Below are 20,660 nucleotides of genomic sequence, written 5' to 3' on the forward strand. Positions count from 1 at the left end.
TTCTTCTTCTTCTATATGGCTCATTGAATAATGAAAATTAATTCCACCCAAGTTCAAACTTAACATGGCCGTCATTAATTGCGAAATTATTTATTCTTTTAAAGTGGGAGGGGGAGGGGGGGCGTTAGTTTTCTAATTTCAATCGTAATTTAATTCTGACTACCCATTTATTTTTTTCATAATTTAATACTTAAGGCTATAGAAAAAAAGAAGGAAAGTTTGTTTGAATGACACGAGCAAAGGGGTTTGAATTCGTGAAAAGTTTGATTTTCAAACATGAGACTCGTGGGGGGATGGCAACTGGGCTGTTCTAGTTAAGTTCTAACCCTGAAAGTAGGGTAGAAAAAGTGGGATTTTTAATTCAATGAAGGCATGCAGAAGGGACATCATGGGAAGAAGAAGGTTGCAGGTCCAAGCCAAACTCGCCAGCCAGCCAGCAAGCAAGAAGATGCATCTGAAATTGATTGCTGAAAATTACTTCCAACTCCACCCCCACCCTTAAAAGGAGTCCAAAGCGAAGCAGTCTTCTTCATCAATTAATCAATGGCCATGGATGGAACACAAAGACCCATTCCAACCACACACATAAATGATGTCACCTCTTACCTAATTACTTCTCAATTTTACCATTATTAATTAATGCACAACTGAACATTCTAGGTGCTTCCTAAAGGGTTAAGTGTGTCTTTCATCACTAATCCTTCAACAAACAATTAAAGAAGCCAATAGCCATTGCTCTTGATCAGTATCACCATGCAAAAACACTCATAAAAATGGTTTATAATTACCAAAATATTCCTATTCTAAGAATCCAATTCCCTTGATGGGAAGTGGGGGCAGCTTTGGGCTACGCCCTCCATATTTGGCTAGAGTTTTGATTGATCACTGAGGGAACCAAACTATATACACAATACGGTGAACATTTTCCATCACAGAACTCTCGGGAAAGTGGGAGCTGATGGGTCCATCCATCAACACTTAAATGCATGGCACAGCTTTAAATAAATAAATAAATTAATTAATTAATTAAATACTGTGCAATGCAAGGCAAGCAAGATGAGCATATTTTCCCACCACCAAACATTCATAAAGAGAAAATTCCTTATACTTGGTTTGGACCTCTTGACGTCTCTCCACCACCCACCACCCACCACCCACCACCGTGCGGTAATTCCAAAGCCCAAACCCTTTTACACACTATCATTCATATATTTTTATTTCTTAATAATTAAAAAAAAAAAATTATGAGCTGTGGGGATGAAATTTTTACCAAATAAAAGTAAGATTACGTGTAAAAATGAGTGTGGCGAGATGGGTTGGGATGGGATGTGGGGACACTTTGGTTTTTTTTTTTTTTTTGGGTTCATAATTGTATTGAAGAATATATGATGTAATTTGACTTTCCTGAAGTGTAGTGTCACTGGTGGTAAGGGTTACGTTATGTAATGTGTGTATAAAGGTGTCATCTCCCTTGTGGTGTTGTGTCATATGGGATGGTCACCGTCCAATTAGAGGTGCAACAAAAAAAAAAAAATAAAACAAAAGGGCAGGCACACTTTAGGAGAAAGCAACAAGGGCTCGTTACGGGCTAAAAAGGGGAATGGAATAAGGACCTTTGAGAGGTGGGGCCGATTGTTTGGGGTCTGGGTGAGTGACCCAACTAATTAATTTACTGAATTTGAGAAATTTAATCTAAATAACTATTAAAAATTTAATCAATTCTAATTGGGTCCCATCAATTTTATTTTATTCAATTCAATAATTATCTACAGCCTCTGGCCTTTCCCTTTCCATTCGATTCTGCATGCCCAAAGGAAAGATCAAAGATGCCAACTTGCCCAAGATTCCCCCATTTTTTGTTGTTGTTTTGGTTATCAAAACCACAAGAAGAAGCACCCAATGCAAAGCTAGTGCGTTTTCACCTTTTCAAGCATCTTTGCCTCAATTTATATCCCCATTTACTTGGTATTTTTGTTATTTGGACACCCCCTTCTAAGTACTAAATGATGAATTGAACAGAAGAAATACATTAAATTAACAAAAGAATGTCGTCTAGTTTCTACAAAATAATTAAAGAGACAGCCGACTGTTACTTTAGATGGATACCAGAAACCCATTCATTCATTCATTCATGCATGCATATTAAAGAGCAAGCCTTTTACTCTTAGCTTCTTATCTCCAGATGCAAGGAATAAAGACAACGAGCCTCTTTTAAACGCCCATACAATCCTACAATTCCCATCAAAGCCGGAATCGGAGGCGGTGGCGCGTCGTCTCTTCCAGCGTTGTGAAGTGCGGCGTCCCGTTGTGGCTCCTCGTAGTGCGCCTCCGGTGCGCACGAAGATGCAACTTCAACCGCCACCGCCACCGCCACCGCCACCGCCACATCTGTCCCGGCCCCACACCACCTCCGGTGGGCCCCACACCCTCTTCAACGCCTCCTCCCATGCGCCATCCACGTGCACACTATTTTATGTTAAACAATTTCAAAGTCCTCTTGTCATTACCATTTACCATGGAAAAATAGGTGACGGATGGGCCACCCCCGGCTCCATAAATATATTTGACAAATTTAACGTTACAATTGACACGTGACACCTGCCAGTGCCAACAAATTACCAAAATTTGGGAAAACATACTATATTATTAAAAAATGTATTTTCTAGCAAACAGTCACATGCGAGCCGCAGCCATCCATGATCCATGTTATGGCATGTATGAGTATGATGAATCGATGAATTAGACCTTCTATCATTAAGCCACCTGTATTATCAAATTCAGCCGCCGCCGCCTCCTCCTCCGATCAAACATCATCAGAATTGTTGGTCGATTTATTTGATGGGCTCTCCAGGCCATCATGTGCTATTGTCCGTCCGATCATGCGCGGAGGCAAGAAGGCATGCGCTCTCGTCTATTCACCAAAATTCATTATTAATAATTAAAAATCGTTTTCTTTTTTTTTTTTTGTGTGGCCTTTTTCGTTCCTTAATAAGTTAAATTATTTAATTTTGTATTGGGTTTAATTGAACGTGGTGGGAAGCAAAAAAGGGTTCGGTTGCGCCTAAACAGATGATCCACGTGGATGGTTAACCTAACTATTCTGGCCAGTGGCAGGGGGCATATTCGTAATTTGGGATTGAGGGGTCATCTTTCCAGGGGAAAAAGATTTTAATGTATTAGTAAACTCGTTATTATATATACTTAAATATTGGAAGAAACATGTGCTTAGGGTACCACATATAATGTGAAAAGTTGTCATTATTACATATTTAGATAATATTTAAGTAATAAATAATTATAGAATTGCATATTTTATATCTGTATTGCATTTTTTATATTATCATAAAAATTCTCAATATTAAATATTTGATAAATTACGATACGAGGACAAAAACGTAATATATTGAATAATTTCTCCACCTTCCCCTCAAAAAGACGCAACTGAACCGGAGGAATCCGGGCAGCGGGCAGCTAAGCCTTCCAAACCAGACGGCCCGGCAACGAACCTTCCTGGGCTCGCCACGCAGCAACCTGTTCTTTGAACGTACGGATACACCACCCGCACCCCAATATAAAGTCGCCCCGAACTCACAAACTATAACTAAAACCCTCTCTCTCTCTCTCTCTCGGCAACCAAACCCTCGCTTTCATCTCCACCTTTTCTGTTTCGGTTTAGGATCACGGGAGCTTCGGTCGGCGGGTTGGTTACGGCATTTCTGGGGGGAAAGAGAGAGTTCCAGAAGGAGAATTGGGATGGCGCTGGCGGCTGGGTTACCGTCTGATTGGGTGCCGACGGGGCCGGTGGTGATGCCGCCGGCCGCGGCGGCGGAGGGGTATGCGAAGGACGCGATCATTGCGTGGTTCCGGGGGGAGTTTGCGGCGGCCAACGCCATCATCGACGCGCTCTGCAGCCACCTGACTCAGCTAGAGGGTGGCGGCCGGCCTGGGTCTGAATACGAATCGGTGTTTGCGGCGATTCACAGGAGGCGGTTGAACTGGATCCCGATTCTTCAGATGCAGAAGTACTACTCTATCGCCGACGTCACGCTGGAGCTTCGGCGAGTCGCCGAGAAGAAGGTGAGGGACGGAGAGGTAGGCGAGGATGTGAAGAAAAGTGAAGAAGTGAAAGTCTCTGTGAATGAGGTAGAGAAGAGCGGGGAGGTTTTTGAAGAGGAGTCGACGGAAAGTAATGAAAATGGCGGTGGCGAGGTGGTCGATGCGGATTCGAACAAAGACGATTCGCCGGAGAGCGAGATTACCGATTCAGGTAAGCTCAACCTTTTCATCTTCAATACTCTGACTCACACACACATCATATATAATCCCGATGTTTTTGTTTCTCGTCAACGCGATACCTGTTTCTCCATTCCTTGTTTTCGTTCATCTTTTGCCGCTTTCATTTCTCCTATGTTTGTAAAGTCGGGAAGGGAGGCGATATGGCAGTGTTATTTTTTCTGACTGTTCTTGGAAACAGCGATCTCTCTGCCGCAGATTGTGGACACAGCAGAGATCTGCGACTGAAGGAGATCTCCCTGCCTCTCCCTGAATTACATAAAAACTAAATTGAATTCTCTGTTTCACATTTCTGGTTCTTTCCCGATTCGCGAATCGCGAAATTAATACCCTTTTTGAGAGGAAGATGCACGTCTTAACAATTAGAAAATTTCATTCTCAGTTTTCTTTTCCTGAATCATGGAAAGAAACCAACTTCGCAAGCCGAGATTGCAGATTCAAACCTTCCATCTTCCTTCCTTCTGGAAGATCCAAGAATCTGGAGGAATATGCTCTTTCAATTTATTTTCCTAATTAAGCTTCTTGAAATTATGACCAAGTAAATCATAATATTTCTATAGACAGTGATGTTGGTTTCGAGAGAGGGGGGCCTTAAACGCGAGACTGACAGTTTGTAAAATGACTAAAACATGTTGGAAACAATCGATGGGTATGGGATTCTATTTTTATTTGCAATTTTGTATACAAAAAGAAATTCCTTGATAAAGGATATCCATGGTTATATTTTATAATTCCTTGGGTTGTAATAATTTTAATAACTGGGTGGTATATATATAAAATTATTTTTCATGGGTGAGTTATATTATGGGTTCGGGGAGACGCAGGGTTCCTCTGTTGAATGTAGCAGGCAGAGGCAGGGAGTTTGGGGAGTAGCGACAAGCAATTGAGCTGGATAAATCCCTTGAGATGTGTGTGTGAGAGAGAGAGAGAGAGAGAGAGAGCGAGAGGCGAGCGGAGAGATCATTTACTTACTTTGCTCTCTCTGTTTTTTAACTTATAGCTGGGCGGCGTGTCGTCTGGTCTCTCAGGCTTTTAGTAACCGTTTGATCCTAAGCCTACGTCACGGCTTGCGCCTCGTTGGTTTTATTTGTTGGATTGGTTGGGTCCGGCGGAGAGATTTGATTTTTCTCGCCTCCCAGTCCCGAGGTTTAAGGAGGTCGCCGTTTTCGATCCGTTTGACTGTTACCCGGTCAGCATTTGGGTTCGAATAGTCCCCGCCTCGATTCCCAGGCCATAGGTCCGTTTGGAGTTTGGGCTAATCCGACCCGACCCGACCCGACCGTTTGGAGTTGAAGCCACAGGTTTTTAATTAATGGTGCGGTGCGGTGCGGTCCCATTGATAAGTCACTCATTTCCAAAAGGATGCGGTAACATTTCTGCTTCCCGAGGGCAACTTTATGTAATGGTCCTTAGATTCTAACTTGATCAACTGGAGCAAAATTAACGGTTACAATTGTCTTGAATATATGAATTTATACCATACGAGCGGATCTACAAGTGGATAGAGCAGAGAAGGACAGAGAGACAGAATTTTCTTAAAACTTGTTCCGGGTTGCACATTTAGGGTGGGTATTGAGTACTGTAAATCCAAGATTGATTGCATTGAGCAGACGCCTAAGCATCCGGCTAAGAAAAAATTAACTCTTTTAATTTCTCGACCGTCTGTTAATCAGTTATGTTCCAAGTAAGTTGGGCTTTTGTTGATTACGATATTTGTGCTGATTTCGTTAAATTCCTTCAGGGTCCCAGGAACTGCAGCCAACGGTAGAAAACGTGGACTTGTGTTCAAACCATGAGGACTGTGAGGCTCGGCTCGCCCAGATCAAGATGACCAAAGGGTTCATAGCCAAGGAGCCAGTCAAAGGGCGTATGGTAAGTTACTTTACATTACTTGCGAACAAGGGATAGGATATCCCCCGCGGCATTTGTTTTATGTGTATCTTGATTCTTGAATATGCATGCAAGCAAGCAATTGATTGACTGTAAATTTGGGAGTGACAGGTGAATGTCGTGAGAGGTCTCAAGTTATATGAAGACGTATTCACTGATACCGAGCTCACTAAGTTGATTGACTTTGTGAATCAACTACGACTTGCAGGCTGGAACGGAGAACTCTCAGGTGGATCCCAAGCTTCGTGATGTTTTTATAATTAAACTTGGTGTTCCCTCTGGGAACAAGGTCTTGAGATAGACATCCTCTGTAGTTTTGGTTGATCAGGTTTGGCTTTTATGTTTTTCTTTTTCTTTCTGATTAATTACCAGTTCTTTCCAGTACTTCATTAGTCACCCAAACCTCTGATGTCCAAGGAACACACACTCCCCCGGTTAAGCAAGAGATTGAGTTACAGACCAAATTTTTTTAAAGAAATTTTCTTTTAAATGTAATAATTTTAAGACTGTCTAATCCGTACTATATTAATATTATTAGTTGCAGTAGTGTAGCACCCAATAATGCAACTCTTTCCTGCCCCTGTTTTTTCTTCGGCTTATGATATAATATTATTATTATTATTATATCTTGCGGAAATATGATGATTACTTCAATTCTTTATTATTTCATCTTTCTTCACTACATTTGACGGGATTTGATGTGAATGATTATGCATAGGCGATACCTTTATTTTGTACAACCAGCAGATGAAGGGAAAGAGGAGAGAGTTGATTCAACTTGGTGCTCCTATTTTCGGACACATAAAAGAGAACTCATCAGAAACAGAAGATGAAATGAGTAAGACCAAGTATTTCAGATGATATACATTTACTTATCTCCCCCAAAACAAACAATTTATTATAATCGAGACCTATGCTTACAGGTCATATTGAGCCGATTCCAACTCTACTCCAAAGAGTCATTGACCACTTGGTCCAGTGGCATCTCATCTCAGAAAATAGACAACCAAACAGCTGCATCATTAACTTCTTTGATGAGGTATGCTTATACTTTGTTGCGTCCTCTTGTTCCTTCTCCTCCTCCTTGGGGGGTGGGGCTGGTAAAAGGAGAGTCATCCTGATTTTTGTTATGAACTTAGCTCGTGACACTTGTTTCTGCAGGGGGAATTTTCACAGCCTTTTCAGAAACCTCCTCATTTGGACCAGCCTATCTCTACACTGGTCCTGTCCGAATCAACCATGGCCTTTGGACGGACCCTCATAAGTGATAATGACGGGAATTACAAAGGGCCACTCATGCTTTCACTGAAGGAAGGGTATGCTTCAAATATTGGTTCTATCCGTAAAAGATTCCCTAGGAGAGAGACACCGTCCTTTGGCTTTTCTCTAAAACTTTCAAGGCTCTGAAGTCTGGAAATCTAGACGTCATGCGTCCCACACATGAAAATCGCACTTTTCTAGCATTCAATCATTGTGAAAATTGCATGTTTTTCCATGTCTATACGGTTTACTGCAAATCTTTGGCAACTTGATAAGATTCTCTTGTACTTTGCAGGTCAATTCTAGTCATGAGGGGAAACAGCTCTGATATGGCAAGACATGTAATGTGCCCATCTCCAAACAAAAGGGTGAGCATCACATTCTTCAGAGTCCGCTCAGACACTGAGAAGAACGGCTCAACGACAATGCTTCCCCTAACAAGAGCCATGACCGTATGGCAACCCGGAGTCCCCAGCTCATATGCAATCCCAAATGGGGCTCAGAGTGGCTGTGAGTCAATGGATGTGATCCCTAAATGGGGAGTACTTCGTGCCCCTGTCGTCATGTTGGCTCCAATGCACCCAGTGGTTGTTAGCCCCAGAAGGATCCCGCAAGGTGGAACTGGGGTCTTCTTGCCCTGGACTGTTGGATCAAGGAAACCGGCAAAACAACTTCCTCCACGTGCTCAACGAGCTCGATTTCTTGCATTGCCTTCTCCAGTTGATAAGCATGCACTAGCAGAATCAGTTTCTGATTCAGGGATTGGTGCTGAGGGGCAAGTGGCCTAATTTGTACAAACAAGGCTCCCCAGGTGCTGATAGATGAGTTTTTTTCTTATTTTCCATCCGCTTCCTGCGCTCCTACTTGTTAGAAGGAATTAGATTCTAGAGGTGCTTGTACGATCTTTTCTCCATGCAAATTGTATTTGGGCTCTAGTGATAGTTGAGTGTGAATTAGCCGTAATGAGGGTCGAATTTTGTACTAATTTAAAGTTTTTATTTCAATTAATCTCTTTTAAAGTACAAATGTCTTGATTTGGGTTTGCAGATCTATAAGCTCTAGCCTTCCTGCAGCAAATGGCACACTCATCTTGATTGCTTCATTACCTTCCTGTTATTTTGCTCCTGCACTGGCCAGGTTTGATTAATGGTTTTGATAGAATCCATAAAACATGAGGCTTTTCATTTTTTGAGAGTTGAGAAAAAGATATCTTCGTACATGTCTGCCTTGTCTTTGCACGAAGAGAACTATTTTCGTGGAAAAATTCTTCAGAACCAGAGGGGCTTACCGAGTGTGTTACTGAAGGGGGTAAAAATATTATCAAACTGTCTTCATCCACTTTACAAAATTATAAAGGAAACTTTTATCCGCTGCCCGTAAAATTGCTCTTCACAGCCTATGCCTTGCCAATATTTTTATTAATTTTAAAATTTTTATTTTACTCTCACAACCCACTATCTCCTCCAACCACCCCTGATCGTTGCTTCATCTCTCTCTCTCGCACTATATACACACAAACACATACGTATATATATACACACAAGGGTGGCAGCCATGGCTACCGACCCACCGCCATTAGCCGACCCCCCCCCCCCCCACACACACACTCTCTCTGTGCAATGGTTGCAAGGTGGGTTCGGCACCACCGTTGCCAAGGTGGGTCAGCAATGGTCGACCCACCGGGGTTTCTTGAACCTTGAACCTCGCGATTCGGGGGGTCTTTAAACCGCAATGTTCGGGGGTTTGAGGGATCCCTGAACCCTCGCGATTCGGCGGTCCCCCCCAGTGGGTGGGCCATTGCTGACCCACCTTGGCAATGATGGTGGGTCGCCGACCCATCTCGCGGCCCCAGAGAGAGAGAGAGAGAGAGTGGATCGGTCGTCATGGCCAACCCACACATGCGCGCGCACACACACATGATTCCATGGCCGCAGCCATGGAAGCTGACCTACTTGGTAGTCGTCGCAGAGAGAGAGAACGGCCGACCCACACACACACATATATACACAAACACAAACATACCTATATATATATATATATATACACACACACACACACACACACGATTCCATGGCCGCAGCTATCGCCATGGAATAGTGTGTGTGTATGTGTATATATGATGCGGAAGAGAAAGAGAGACGCGAGGCGACGACCAACGATTAGAGGTGATCGAAGAAGAGAGTGTACTGTGTGCTGTGGGGGTAAAATAGATATTTTAAAATTATTAGAGGATTTGGTGAGAGTGTGGGCTGTGAAGAGCAATTTTACGGGCTGCGAATAGAATTTCTCAATTGTAAAGTGGGCCACTGCCCATTGCCTTGCTCTCTCCTCTCCCTTCTATGGCCGCTGCCTTCGCCTTGCTCCCGTCGTCAAGATGTAGCGACGATCGACAAAGCGAGCAAACAAAGACAAAGGCAATCGCGAGACGGCGGCTATGGGAAGAGAGATGATAGAGCAGGATAGTGGATAATGGCCTACTTTACAAATTTATAAGGTGGGCGAGGACATTTTAATATTTTTATCCCTTTCGATAAGGCTCTGCGTCATTTTCTCTGACTCTCTAAAAGAACCCATTTTCATGACTTCAACTCACAACTAATACTAAATTCTTGGCACTCTTTTGATAGAAATCACTCAGTCAGTCAGATGCATAAGTAACATTCTTCCCTTCCATTACGGGCCAAGGTGTCGAGGACAGTTTTAGACGTACCAGTCGTTGGCAGGTCTGTGGAGTGTAAAAATGTATTGTGAGGTGTACTTTTTTACCAGAAACCATTCAGAGAACTCATTTATTGGGGCGGGCAGAAGGAATCTCGTTGAGAGGCATTTGCTACCCAATAAACATCTCAATTTATTAGTTCCTCTGCTCTCTGATCAAAACTCTATCAGGCTCACTTACCATTAGGGGATCCTTCTCAAAGATTTTTTTTTTTTTTAAAGTTCCTTCCCAAGGATTGGTGTCATTGTCAACCTCGTAATCATTTCAACAGCAAAATTTCAGTAAAGTGGAGCCTAAAACCCAGTAATTCAAACTAAAAGCCAACTATAAGAGATGCTTATATGACATGCTCTGGATATTCCTCTGGAAAGTTTAAGATTTCAAGGACAGTCGTTATGATACATAATTTGGAGACTCCTAATCCATGGTACACATATAGCCTGACAGTCCATTCCTTCCTTCAACCCAAATAGTGTGAGGATTATTCTACATTGCCCTCCCCCATCGCTTACATATGGGATCACTGAATGGGTCAAAAAGACCCAAATGTCTTCGCCAAACCTTTGCCTCTCTCCTTTCTCCCTTCTCTTATGACCACGTGACCGCTGACCTCCGCATCTCACCACCTCGCCGTGCCTCGTCTCGTCGACCGTCGCTGCATCCAGTGACGGTCGACGAGGCACGTGAGGCACATCGATCGCGTAGCCATAGGAGAAAAGAGAAAGGAGGGAGGCAAGAGCTAGGCGCACGACCATGGGAGAAGGGAGAGAGGAGAGAGGCAAGGTTGAGTTGTGCAGTGACATCCTTGTAAATTTGTATTTTAAATGAGGGTATTTTGGTCTTTTCTACCTTATTTTGTAAGTCTCTTAGGTGAGATTTTCTGGCTCTATAGTAGAACTCATAGTGTGAACTTTATAGCTCTTTTCCATCCAAATAGACAAAAAAAAAAAAAAAGGTTTAAGAGCACCTTTCATGTAATTTATTTGTTAGATTGCCGTTAATTCTGCTCTCTTTTAAGAAAATAACAAGTTGCCTGCAATAAATCCTTTGTATTCTTTTCCTGCTTAATTGATATAAACTAATATTTGTCCCCTCAGTCAAACTTCAAATTGACGCTAGGCTGCTGATAAGATGATTTTCAGTCAATGAACGTCAAAAAAATCACATTCATTCCAGTATGCAAACCCCTGGTAAGCAAGCTTCTATCAAGCCAGGAAGAGCCGATGCACCATTACAAAATCTCATTCAAGAAATTTAAGTAATCCTAGTATGGAAGGAAATGGCGGAGAGTTCAGATAAGAAGACCAGCTTTCATAAGTTTTGATGGTATATCTGAATGAAGCACTGACGGTCTTTAAGATATTGATTTATCAAGTTCATATGAATTTTGTACTGAAGAGATCATTTCCTGAAAATAACAGATAACGTGGTGATCAGTGAGTACTTGGTGAAATAACCCAAACTGTTTATTATTTTTTTTTGAACAGTTACCCAAGTTCTAGAAGTAAAATAAAAGGCTTTTGATAGCAAACAGATATGGTGTCTATGATCAATAAATCCACTCTTTCCGGTAACCCAACCTTGGGCTTAGCACTCCCAAGCTTGAGCAAAGAAGTAACTGCAGCAGCGCCAACCGGAGTAGAAAATGCCATATATTTAGAAGTTTAAGAAAGGGCTCGGTAAGTGGACATTAATAGGGCATGCAGAATGTAAAAAGACAGATGAAAGAAAATGAAAGAACAACAAAGCCAGATAGACAGCACCACCATCAAACTGACCATGCAGCTATCACTGTAGTTCCAGGAAAGTTCTTCACATCATAAGGACATAAAAAGCAATGGGTAGTAACACAAGCAAGTTAGTATATGTAGAGGTTATACGCTTATGAAATGAACTGCTTAAGTTCACCTATTACACAAACTGAATCAGAAAATTTGCATCCATAAGAGTACTACAAACAATAATGCAATAATCACAAAAAAAATTAAAAAGGTGGTGCGTGATATTATTATGAAACCAATTGCGTTCAAATATTATTATATTACACAATCAATAAAACAATTTGCTTCATAAATCAATTATGAAGGAAGGAAGTCTTCCCCACTCTATGCAGCTGAACACTTGCATAAAACATGTAATACGAGAAGGGCAAGAACACAATATAATATATCTTGATGAGTGATATTTCATTTACTTGGCATCAAGCTTTGCCGCAGTTTCATCATCATCTTCGATATCCCAAGTCAAATCCTCATCTTCGACATCTGCAGCAACACTTAACCGCTTCTGCAGATCAGCTCTGTTCGAGTTCCCGGCATGAGTCTCCCTCTTTTCATCACCGCTTCCAACATCCTCAATCTCGTCCCAGCCAAGGTCCTCCTCCTCAGGCAGGGATGGCTGAGTTGACACAATTGAGACATCACTATCTTTACAAGATCCACCACTATCAACCTTCCCATCCAAGGCTTCCTTCTCATCTGATTTTGATACTGGCTCGGCTTTTTTGGATTCTGGACCCTGCTTTTCATCAGATTTTAGCACTGTCCCAACATTTTTCACTTCAGAACTTTGTTCAGAACCCAATTCCAGTTTCTTCACTTCTTCACCAACATTTCCCTTATCCACATTGCTCTTGTTCTCTTCCTTGTCATCAACAAGCTCAGAACTCCCATTTTGTGGTTCATCCATGGAACTCCCCTCCTTCACATCTTGGGCCAATTCTTTACTTTCCAATTCCCTGTTTTCCAATTTCAATGTATTGCTCTTTGATTGCCCATTGGTCTCTTCCGGATCTTCATCATCGTCCACATCCCAAGTCAATTCTTCATCATCGCCAACAATTGCTCTCTTCACGAGATTAGCCCTCACGTCCTCCCGTTGCTTAAGCTTATTCACCTTGTAGAAGTATCGGCACCAGAAGGTCTCGCGATCAACCACATTCGGCGCGACCTTTTTGTATATCTCCTCAATGGTTCCATTTTCTTCAATCAGGCTCTTAATTTCCTCACTCTTCTCCTCCAACAAAAACCCTAATTTCCACTTGCTGTAGTCCTCCAAATCATCAGGTTCGTCACAGTAAGTACTCTGATCACTCTGGATCGAGCGTAATAGCGCGTCGAACCGACTGTATCTCGTCGAGTTCACACTGTGGTTACTATAGTTAAGCGCATCGGAGTCCGATTCGCCATCGGAAGGTTGAAGAAGGGCGTCCTTACCTTGCGAGATGATCTCGGCCGTCGATTTCCACACTCCGTCGATGGCGTGCCCCACTGTTTCCAGGGATCCGTGAGCCACCGACGCGCCGGCCTCGATCGACGTCGGCAGATCCTTCACGGCGCGGCTTGCGACCTCGCGAAACACCACCGTTTCCTTCTGCAGGCCCGACCCGAATTCCTTCAGATCCCGCCGGTATATCTCGATAACCGACTCGGATCGGTTCGCTAGGGTCTTCCAAAGACCTCCGATGCTCCACGCTCCTGCACCGGCATCGGGACCCGGATTACGGTCTGACTCGGCTTCTTCTTCGCCTTGGGTTGAGCTCCCATTGGAGCGGCTGTCGTCGTCGCCGCCGCCGTCTTGGGACCGGCTTTGTGGGTTCTCGGGTACCAGAGGATCCGAGTCCTCTGATAAAATGGACTTGAAGAAATTCATGAATGATTCCAACAATCAGACTCGAGAGTTTCTGTGAGATCGTCTGGATTGCGTGAATTGGGGTCAGCGTGGAGATGATAATTCAAAATTGTAGTCACAAGCAATGTAACAGACGGCAGTCTGGATTACGCTTGGTGCGCACTGCTCTCCCCAACCGTCCCCCTCAAGCCCAAAAATCCAGAGGGGGCCCATTGGGCTCATTAACATCCTCAGACCCACAAAGCAACGTCTACGTAAATTACATTACATAAAATAACGGCCCAGAATGGAAGCAACTTAAATCGAACCAAAACCAAGAAGCATGCAATTAATTAATCATTCAACTATATATATATAGCAACAGATAGATAGATAATATAAGTTGAGGATGATGGTGGAAAGCGATATGAACAGACAGAGGAACACATGAATGATGAACAAGAAGAAAGGACTCAAAAAATTCTTTGCTGTTGCCATGCATTGCAATGCAAGTACAAGCTGCTCTCCCAAGCCATTCAACTAGGCCAGTACTACTGGGCAAATCACTAGTACTAGCTAGTTCTTAAACAAGATTAATGTATACCAAATCATATATAGACAACCCCCCATGTATACTTGATCTGAATCAAACACATCAAAGTGAAACAAAATGACATCTCCTCCCCCCTCCCCCCTCTTAATTCTAACCCAACTTTTTGGATCTTTTTTCTCAAACCCTTCCTTCTTTCTTCCTTTTTTTTTTTTTTTCAATTTTTTCTATTTACCCTTCATTTTTCTTTTTTCCTTTTTTTTTTTTTGGTTTTTATGAGTTTTCTTCTGTCCCAAAATATTAAGTCACCAACCCCCGAACCCATTCTTGCATGGCTACTCGTCAAAAGTGTGCTTGGAAGAACGGTAGAGATCGTAAGGAGCCCAGAGATAGTCTACTGTGCAGGGCTTCCTGGAATCCAGCCTCAGCCATGGCTTCCCCTTGCCGCTCCAGTGAAGAAGACTGATCGGCCCGGGATGCAAGCTCCGGCATTTTCCTAGAATGTTGTCGCCGCCGAGACCGTGCTGGTTCCACCTGTGATCGATGGCCTTGATGTTCCCGGCAAGAACCAGCAGGAACGGCGGCAAGGAACCCAGATGGTAGATCCGCTTTTGCTTCTGCACCGCCATCCAGTCCTCCACCTTCGTCGTGTACCTCCCTTGCCGCCATTTGTCGACGTCCACCACCATCACCCCCGTGTTGAAGTAGCAGGGTTTTCTTCCCCAGAAAGTTTTAGACAATGCCGGGTCTGACCAGAAGGCGTCGGTGAAGTACTTGGTGAAATTGGCGTGGCAGTATTCGGGCGCGGCCAGGACCTTGGCGTCCAAGTCGACTTTCCAGAGCTTGTCGATGTCGTCCACCATGACCAAGTCGGAGTCGAGGTAGATGACGCGCTTCACGCTCACGGGAATGATATCGGCTAGGTAGATTCGGGCGTAGTTGAGTGGTTGATCGAGGGCCTGCCGGATGGATTTCGAAATCTTGCCCCGGACCCGGTTGGCGTCGAAGCGGTAGACCTTGAAATTGAGGTAAGGGAAGGTGGAGCGGATGCTGGAATAGATCTCCGCGTCAAACCGAGACCAGAGGAAATGGAAGCGCACGTTTTCCGGGCAGGTGGAGTGCTGGAGGATGGACAAGACAGCGGCCATGGTGCCGCGGAGGTAATTTGCATCGAGTGTCATAGCAATGTGGATCGGGTCAGCGTCGCAGGCGTCGCCGTTCCGGAATGCGGGGGCTTCCCGGAAGGCGGGGACATTGGGGACGGGCTTTCTGATAAGGCCCAGGCGGATTCCGCCGCCGGTGGCGGAGGAGGAGGAGAAAGACAAGAGGCCGAGGCCGAGAATAAGGAGGAGTACTTCGGGGAAATAAGTAGTACAACTCCTGGGAAATGTGGCCATCCTGTCTTCACATCTAGAAGAAGAAGAAGAAGAAGAAGTTTTAGTAATTAATGGGAAGGGGAAGCGGGGGCGGCCATGGGAGGCTGGTTAAGAGGTGGTCTCTTGGGGGGTGGGGGGGAGAGAGAGATTAATTGACTGATATTAGAGAGACAAAGCCACAGCCACAGGGCGCCTGTGGCAGCCATCAACGTGAGGAAGCGAAGAATCCTCGGACATGCAACGTCCCCCCTCCTTTTTATCCATCTACTATTATTGCCCTCCCTCCCCTTCTCCCGCACTTCCCGTCTCCTTAGATTTTCAATCTTTTTATTTATTTATTTATTTCCTATCCTATCCTATTTTTATAATCTTGGGGTATCTCTTGTCATTTTAAACCCCTCAAATTGGATTAAATATCATCCTTTGTCTCAATAAAAAATTGTGTATCAATTATATTTATTCAAAATCTTTTAAGTTCTAAATTTCGCATCAAATGGTAGATGATTAAAGATTCTTGAGATGATTGTCTTTACATTGCTCTTGTCATTCATGTTTTTTATTTTGATAAAAAAAATAAATTATAGATTTGAGATTTTGATTCACTACACAAAATAATAATCGAACTCACAATCCACTAATGCGAAATTGAGATATCGACTTATGCCTAAGAGAAATGAGTAGGGATTGTTATTAGACATTTCCGTGGCGTGACGGAAGATAAATACAGTGATATTGCCATCTTTGTTTTGGTGAATAAATAAATGGGTATTAACTCATCAGGCGATAAGCGTGCTATATTTGGACATGTGCGGGGTTGACCAGTGTATCGGGTCGGGTTTCGATCCGAACGCAGTGTTTGTTTATGCCAACAATTTGCGCTTCTCGTGACAAATTTCTAGGGTTTTCCAGTTGGGGGGAGGGGGTGTTACAGTGTTGTGTTGTGTGTCTCCGAAACAGAGAGATGAGAGGATTGCAGGTATCTTTGAATCAGACGCAGAAGGTTAGGCTGGAAAGGGCTCTAGAGAAGCTGAAGGTATTATCGGCTTCGAATGCTAAACCTAACGCATGCGTTAACGTCGCCGACGCCATCCCCGTCAACTTCGAAGACGGCGTGCTCAAGGGGCATGGCACCACAGAACTCGAAGGTGAAGTGGTTGCCACGGTCTGTGGAGTGGTCGAACGCGTTAACAAACTCGTCTATGTTCGCGCTTTGAGAGCCAGGTATTTAGCGATTTGGCGCCTCGGATTCTTGTGTCTTTATCCTTGCCTTTTCTCGCTTGGCATCATGGAACTTTGATTTGTTAAAGATGATGATGCTCGAATGGGAATAATTTTAGGTACAAGCCTGAAATTGGAGATATCATTGTGGGGCGTGTTATCGAGGTAAAGGCCCTAAAACCCGACCTTTGTTCTGTCTCTCTTATTGGATTTGAATGCAATTTATCTGTACTCTTCTTGTTATAACGCAAAATGCATTGCAAATTGATGAGGTTGTGAAAGTTAATGGACCCAATTCAGAGGTTTTTCTTCTTTCAGTGCAATATGGGTAGCCTGTGAAGTAATGGGTTTTATTTTCATGTTTAGATTGCTCCAAAGCGCTGGAGATTAGAGATAAATTTTAGGCAAGATGCTGTATTGATGCTTTCTTCAATGAACTTACCAGATGGCATCCAGGTATTTATATTTTCTTATCCTGTTTCTTGAGGGTGCTTTTCTCTTTTTCAAGTATTTCTCTTTCCACTTGCCCCCTAGCCAGTAGCCACCCTAATAATAATAGTCCTACACCTACATCCAACGTTTGAAGTTCACTGGGTGGCTGACAAGAATATTGTATATTAATTCTAGATATTAACTGACACTTGAACAAATGATAAGGGAACAAAATACCATCTTAAGTAATTTGCAAGTTTAAGGTTAAGTGTTCTACCTCTTGTATTCTTCTTCAATATATAAGTTATAATACAAATACCTGTTGTGGCATGGTTAAATTATGTTCTTATGATGGCGTACCTGTACATGCATAGCCTTCACAAAATGGCAAGTTATATGATCCTATAAAGCAAATAAAGCACTCTAAAACAATATGTTATTGAGCTCCTGCTATCCCTCTTCTGCGAACGTCTTGTACCATGTCCCTACGGGAGGCTTTTTGAATTTCCTTCAAGGATGATGACAGGGTTTTTGGTCTTGCCACCACCCTCGGATGTGTTTTTTTTTTTGGGAGGGGGGAGGATTATTTAGCCTAATTTAATTGTGGACTTCGTTTTCATAGCTACTTGTTCAGACTTATCTGCAATATTTTTGGCACTAAACCAGCCCATGAAAGGTCAGAGTAGCCAAATTTATCTATTTATATCATCAAAATAATATTTTGGCACATAAACATAAATATTGCATTGCTTTTAATACCATATGGCTTTTGCGTTGTGTCTTTTACTGCCATTATTTATTAATGCTGAATTCTTTAGAGTTGTCACAGAGCTTGTGAGTAAAAATGGTGTATTTCAGATACTGAGCATAATTTAAAGTTGAAGTATCCCATCAAAACTCTAAGGTGATAATATCATGATGTCAATGGGCTTAGTACAGCATCAAAACTATTAGGTGATAATATCCCATCAAAACTATTAGCTAGTACGGCATATTGATGGTATGCCACATTATTTGTTGAAGTCCTCCTAGGAGTGCAATTCAAATGTTGCCTCCTCCTTTTCCACTTCTCAATTCTAAAAGGAATTGTATAGTCAAAAAATTGTAAATACATATATGGCCAAGATGGTGTCTAAGAAAATTTAGGGTGCTGATTATGTGCTCATGGCTTAAATAATGTTACGCTGTTTTTTCAAAGCAAATTGTCATTTTGATAAGTGAATATCCTATCAAAAATATTTGTCTTTTTTCCTTTCTGAGTATGTATGTATTAAAAAAAAGATTTGTTGTATTACTTCTTGTATAAAAAAATTGAGAACAAAATATTTACACCTTATCACATCTTGAAAGCGTGTACTTTGTTGATGAAATATTTTCCTCCCATGGATTAGGTCACTGTTATAGTCTCTCAGAGAAGCATCAAACCCAGCTATCTTCAAAATAAATGTGCACTTGCCTTTTAGAGATTGGAAACTGGATAACCAGTCTAAGCATCAAACCCAGCTATCTTCAAAATAGATGTGCACTTTCCTTTTAGAGATTGGAAACTGGATAACCAGTCTGGTACATGCTTTGAAATTATCCTTATGCAAATAGATCCAATTAGTGGAACCTTGCAGTGAAAACAACTCAGATCATTGTGAATAGAACAAAATTAGTTTGCCAACATAGCTCCTCTAATGCCATAGACCTTTATTTCCTTAACACTTTAAATCGTCTCTTGGGTTAGATATGCTAAAAAAATTGTGTAAATACTTGTTAAATGCCTTGTTTATGTTAAGAAAGTCAATATACTGTGAGGAAACTAAATGCTAAAGAAGTTTGTACTGCTGGCTAAAGTGAGCATAAAGTTATTTGAATGAAGACCCTCAAAGGGTATATTCCGTTGTTACTTGCAGTCAATTGTTTGTACTATCACGGCAGCATCTTAGTGAATCCTTATGATTCTCCAGCTAATGTCTTTAGTTGAATGCAACATGGGTTGTGGCGTATTTGTTGCAACTACTGTCCTGAAATTGAGCTTGTCCTACATGTCTTGCTTTGAATGCTTTTACAGTGAATTTAATATTCATTCTTATAATTGTTAGAGGCGACGAACAGCGGTTGATGAACTAAACATGCGCAGCATTTTTGAAGAGAATGACGTTATTTGTGTAAGTTCACCTGTGATATACATTTCCTGTAGCCAGTTCCTTTTGAATATGCCATGAACTACCATTGTCATAATGTGGCTGCACATCAAGTGGCTCCGCTATTACCATTGGGTTGCAGTATTAATTTTTCAGTTATATGTGGTTACTTTCGAAGAAAATATAAACTGACCAGTAACATGTGCCTGTTTATTTCAGGCTGAAGTTCGTGGTTTCCAGCATGATGGTAGTTTGCACCTGCAAGCTAGAAGCCAGAAGTATGGCAAGGTGTGTCTTGTTGAAGATATATATTAACATTCTTTTCTTCTTTTTGAAACTCTCAACAGAATTTTTGGAAAATGAACAAAAATAAAAATTGACTTAAAACGGCAGTTCCTTTCAGAAAAAAAAGTGTAAGATTGTAGCAACAAGCAATGAATCTTTCCCTGGTTTCTATCATTTTCTCGCATCTTTCTTCACTTAATCATTCTCTAACGGCTGAAAAGTTAGTCATGACATCCTCAAACATTGAGGAGGATGTTGAAATCCTTGTATACGCAAATTCATTTTTCTGCATTACTTGGATAGCGGCGTTTAATTTTTGTGGATGTCCAGAATTTGAATTTATTCGCTCCATTTTTATTATTAACCGGTGGCTAGTTGTGCTTAAACTATTGTTGGAATGCTTGTTTTATACATTCATTTACAGCTCGATAGGGGACAATTGCTCACCGTTCCGCCATATCTAGTGAAGAGGCGGAAACAGCATTTCCACCACTTAGAACAGTATGGGATTGACCTGATACTTGGATGCAACGGATTCATCTGGGTTGGCGAACACACCCAAATCAAAGACGATATGATTGAGGATCAGAGTAGTAAAGCCGAGCAACAACATTCTAAACCCAGCAGAAACTCAATGTCTCTCGAAGAACAAGAACGCACTTACACGCCGCTGGACATCAGGCAAAACATATGCAGGATTGCAAATGCTGTCCGTGTCTTGTCGAATCTAGACTTCAGCATCACCTTAGAAGTGATCATGGAGATTTATAACTTGAGCAGCTCCCTGAATATCGACATACATCAGATGCTCGGGCCAGAATTCTGCGTGCTGGTCGCTGAGGCAGAGGCCGAACGGCAGAGCTTGGTTAAAAAGAAGCGGTAGACCCACCCTTACCTGG

At 42.4% G+C, this 20,660-nt stretch overlaps 4 protein-coding genes across 4 annotated transcripts; 2 read left to right on the forward strand and 2 right to left on the reverse strand.

The window, feature by feature from the left end:
• The first annotated feature begins 3,594 nt into the window (after positions 1–3,594).
• Positions 3,595–8,469, forward strand: LOC127787301 (RNA demethylase ALKBH10B). The gene is made up of 7 exons (XM_052315275.1): positions 3,595–4,267; positions 6,035–6,165; positions 6,295–6,412; positions 6,902–7,021; positions 7,107–7,222; positions 7,345–7,499; positions 7,739–8,469. Exons 1-7 carry the CDS (start codon positions 3,754–3,756, stop codon positions 8,229–8,231), a joined length of 1,647 nt encoding a protein of 548 aa, XP_052171235.1. The 5' UTR covers positions 3,595–3,753; the 3' UTR covers positions 8,232–8,469.
• A 3,677-nt stretch (positions 8,470–12,146) lies between these two features.
• LOC127787731 (uncharacterized) lies at positions 12,147–13,917 on the reverse strand. Its single transcript, XM_052315804.1, has one exon. It carries the CDS (start codon positions 13,811–13,813, stop codon positions 12,353–12,355), a length of 1,461 nt encoding a protein of 486 aa, XP_052171764.1. The 5' UTR covers positions 13,814–13,917; the 3' UTR covers positions 12,147–12,352.
• A 739-nt stretch (positions 13,918–14,656) lies between these two features.
• On the reverse strand, positions 14,657–15,582 carry LOC127787200 (probable galacturonosyltransferase-like 4). The gene is given in 2 exon segments (XM_052315126.1): positions 14,657–15,565; positions 15,568–15,582. Coding segments are annotated over 2 exon segments (918 nt in total). The 5' UTR covers positions 15,577–15,582.
• Positions 15,583–16,523: 941 nt separating this feature from the next.
• On the forward strand, positions 16,524–20,644 carry LOC127786898 (exosome complex component RRP4 homolog). The gene is made up of 6 exons (XM_052314628.1): positions 16,524–16,918; positions 17,035–17,080; positions 17,282–17,371; positions 19,435–19,500; positions 19,696–19,764; positions 20,186–20,644. The coding sequence occupies exons 1-6, from the start codon at positions 16,560–16,562 to the stop codon at positions 20,642–20,644; spliced, it is 1,089 nt and encodes a 362-aa protein (XP_052170588.1). The 5' UTR covers positions 16,524–16,559.
• Positions 20,645–20,660: the final 16 nt, after the last annotated feature.

Source organism: Diospyros lotus, chromosome 12 (assembly GCF_014633365.1).
Source record: "Diospyros lotus cultivar Yz01 chromosome 12, ASM1463336v1, whole genome shotgun sequence".
In the NCBI taxonomy this organism is placed as follows: Eukaryota; Viridiplantae; Streptophyta; class Magnoliopsida; order Ericales; family Ebenaceae; genus Diospyros; species Diospyros lotus.